At 49.8% G+C, this 3,661-nt stretch overlaps 1 protein-coding gene across 1 annotated transcript; it reads right to left on the minus strand.

The window, feature by feature from the left end:
• Positions 1-337: 337 nt before the first annotated feature.
• LOC120712545 lies at positions 338-1,923 on the minus strand. The gene is made up of 2 exons (XM_039998349.1): positions 757-1,923; positions 338-666 (listed from the first exon to the last, which is right to left on the minus strand). Exons 1-2 carry the CDS (start codon positions 1,900-1,902, stop codon positions 643-645), a joined length of 1,170 nt encoding a protein of 389 aa, XP_039854283.1. The 5' UTR covers positions 1,903-1,923; the 3' UTR covers positions 338-642.
• Positions 1,924-3,661: the final 1,738 nt, after the last annotated feature.

Raw genomic sequence — 3,661 nt, forward strand, 5'->3', positions numbered from 1 at the left:
ACTATTTTCAAGTATCAAATAAAATTTATTTATAAATTTTTTTTGACAGCTGAGTGCTAATTCGCGAGACGAATCTAATGTGCCTAATTAATCTATAATTTGCTACAGTAATGCTACATTAACTATCCGCTAATCATATATTAATATATCTTATTAAATTTATCTCCCAATTTAGTCTTAGAATTCTGCGATTAGTTTTATAATTAATATTTATTTAATACTTTTAAATATTAAAATTTTCTTTAACTTAACATAGACTAAAATTGAACGCCTGAAACGAAAAACCCTTGAACCACGAACGATTCTTTCCAAAATAGCCGCGCGGCCGCGCCAATAGTTCCATGAAAAGATGAGCGAGGAAATATTAATTAAACTGGAACCTCGTTTTTGATCCATCATCCCATCCCAGAAGAACACTAACTGACCAACTGATCTGGAACCTAGTAGTTTTTGATCCCTCATCACATCCCAGAAGAAAACTAACGGACCAACTGATCTAACCACTCTCTAACTTAACTTTCCCCGGACCAAAGAACACACCGAAGATAAGATTTGCCGAGTCCATTTATTTGACAGACATGGCCATGTCGTCGAGCTGATTCGTACTCTACTACCGTCAAGTTCCCCACCGGTGCGGCCGATCTATCTGCCGCTAGCCATCTTCAGCTGAGAATGTACAAGCAATGCAAGCATTAAGCTCATAACGTACAGCAATCGCTCACGAGCTCGGCAAGAAACAAGTGAAGCCGTACTTACCAGAAACGCTTCGGTGTAGAAGCTCTCGAAGGGAAAGACGTGCTTGAGATTGGCAACGTCGGACACCTTCCTCCCCTGCAACGGCGACCCGAGCTTGACGGTGAAGACGCCGTCTTTGGTGCTCACGAAGATGACGCCGGCCTCATGGGCGATTCCGCACAGATGCGCTCCCCTGAGCCGCTTCTTGGGTTTGACGCCGACGGGGAGCACCGCCCCCAGATCGATGGCTCGGCGCAGCACCCACCCGGCGGCGTCGTCCCCGGCGTGGCCCGCGTCCCTCGCCCACAGCGAGAGCCGGCCGCGGCTCAGGCTGGCGAGCCCCAGCCCGCCGCCCTCCGCCTCCATGGCGACCACGTCGCCGAGGAGCTTCCCGCCCGGCGGCGGCTCGATCACCGACAGGATGTGGTCCGAGGTGTACCCCGCCGTGAGGAAGGCGATGCCCGGCAGCCGGCGCTGGATGCCGTACCGGAACCGGAGGAGGCTCCGGTCCTCGCCGACGAAGTAGAGCGCCTCGCCCACGAGCGCGGCCTGCCGGTCCTGGACGAGGTCGTAGCGGTCGTAGTTGAGGTGGACGTTGATGTGGACGCTCCACTCGCCGGTGTCGGACGAGTAGAAGGAGGCGTGCGCGTCGAGGTAGTACTTTTCCGGATTCTCGACGCCGACGAAGGCGACGATGAAGGGGCCCCTGGCGCAGGCGCGGTGGTCGCAGCCCTCGGCCCCGGCGCAGAGCACGGCCACGTTGGTGAACACGTCCGGGACGTGGCGGCCGGGGGCGTCGCACTGCGCGCCGGTGGCCGGGTCCCACACGACGAAGCCCTGTACGCGGATGTCGTAGTCGTACAGGACGGCGCGGCCGTGGCGGCAGTCGAGCGGGTGGCCCATTGGGCGGTCGGCGACGCGGAAGGACGAGGTGGGCGCGAAGCGGGTGACCTGGAGGTCCTCCGGGCGGTAGAGGAAGCCGAGCACCGGGGGCGCCCCGGGGTGGAGCACGCGGTAGCGGGCGGCGAAGGACGGGTCGGCGAGGGCGCGGCGCCAGAACTTGCAGACGACGGAGGCGCGGACCAGGCTCGCGGGGTCGTCCGGCCGGACGCGGAGGAGGATGTCCGGGATGACATCGTCCGGCAGGGGCGGCGGAGGCGGCGCCATCTCTAATCTGAATCGGATGAGGTCGTCCGGGATGAGAGTAGGAGAATATATAACATCCGCCGCCACGCCAAAACCAACCACAAATGATCGCTTCTTTTCCAGTTAATAACCTTTCACGTTTACATCAATTTAGCGTGTCTAGTCTTTGGGCGTAAATTTTTTGGAATAGAATCATGCTATTTTAGAATAATAAATAAAATTTATTTACAAAATATTTTGCACGGATATGTTGTAATTCGTGAGATGAATCTGATGAGTTTAATTAATTCATAATTAGCAAATGTTTACTATAGCATCACTATTGCAAATAATAGATTGAGTAAGCTTATTAGATTCGTTTCACAATTTACAACTCATTTGTGTAAAAAATTTTATAAAAAAATTATTTAATATTTCATGCATCAGTCCAAATATTTGGTGTGAAGAGTTCTAGAGTAAAATTTTGATCTAAACATTGTCTAAGCAACTTCAAAAGTTTCCAATATCTCTTTTCCATCCTTGTTTTTTATAGAAAAAGAAAAAAAATCCCTCCAATCTTTAAAAGACGAAAGCTGACCCTACTATCCGGCCAAAAACGAGCGCAGGATGAGCCACGTCATCGCGCAATCCCGGCCGTCCGATCGTGCACGCGGATGGTTCAGATCGTGCGATTCCCAGTCGTTTTGCAAAAAAATCCCTCAAACTTTATCAAAATCAACCCGCAGTCCGGCCTCCTCTCTCAGAAAATTTTATGAAAAAAATCTCAATTTTTCTCAAAATCAACCCGCAGTCCACTTCCCCGTCACTCCCCTCCTCTCCTCAGATCCACGCCAGACGACTCGATGCGGCGGCCACTGCACCGCCAGGGGCCGGTCGCCCCCCTCCTCCCTCTCGGCGTGCGCCCGATGGCCCAGGTGCCCCCTCACGCTCTCCCTCTCGTTCCCCATCCACCATCCAGCTCACCGCCCCTGGATCGGGTGCCTCCTCGCCAAGCGCGCCGCCGTGGGATTGTGACAGAACCGCCAAGTTCAAACGCTTAATTAAGCGTAACCGCCATCATTTGAATGCATCAAGCACATTAGCTTAATTAAGTATAACCTGACAGTCTGATTCCAACCCATAGGCCGATCGAAACACACTAGAAGTCTCGCACGAAGGCGAGCACAGAAGGTACCAGCATGATAAAATCTTACAAAAATAATAAATAATATTAAGGCTTTTACAAAACAGCTTTAAACTTAAAATTTATAACAGAAAGGATAGCAGCGGGAGAGAATCTAACTTACAGAGCATTTTTACTAGAGAACAAATAAAACAAACTAAATAAGTCGAGAACTATCGAGACGTAAAGACAAGGCGCCACATCGAGCCCACCGATGTAAAACCTAGCTAGCTCCTATACCTGAAATAGGGTAAACAACAAACCCTGAGCAACTAATACTCAGCAAGACTTACCCGACCAGTGGGTATACCTTAACCCACATACCTAGACATGCAAGACTTTTGGCTGGTGGTTATTTTGCAGAAAAAAGGGACTAAGGTAAGTCCTTATTTTCATTATTTTAGCTCCAGATTCTATATATGTAATAACCATAATCTAATATTCGCATAAATCATCAATAGCAAACATGGTGGAGCATCAAATAATAATTCAAAGTAATCATCATCATATATCTTTCATATTACATCTCATTACTATGAGGCGACAAAGAGATTAAGGCCCTCATACCCGCGAGACACGGCGAATCGATTCGATTTAACCTTACAAGGTGGACTTAAC

This window comes from Panicum virgatum, chromosome 6K (genome assembly GCF_016808335.1).
Source record: "Panicum virgatum strain AP13 chromosome 6K, P.virgatum_v5, whole genome shotgun sequence".
In the NCBI taxonomy this organism is placed as follows: Eukaryota; Viridiplantae; Streptophyta; class Magnoliopsida; order Poales; family Poaceae; genus Panicum; species Panicum virgatum.

Bases quoted from the DNA above. Each gene is read 5' to 3' on its own strand.
- LOC120712545 (XM_039998349.1), bottom strand. From the start codon at position 1,902: ATGGCGCCGCCTCCGCCGCCCCTGCCGGACGATGTCATCCCGGACATC. The intron at 667-756 runs GTAAGTACGGCT...GTACATTCTCAG, and splicing joins TCTACACCGAAGCGTTTCTG to CTGAAGATGGCTAGCGGCAG.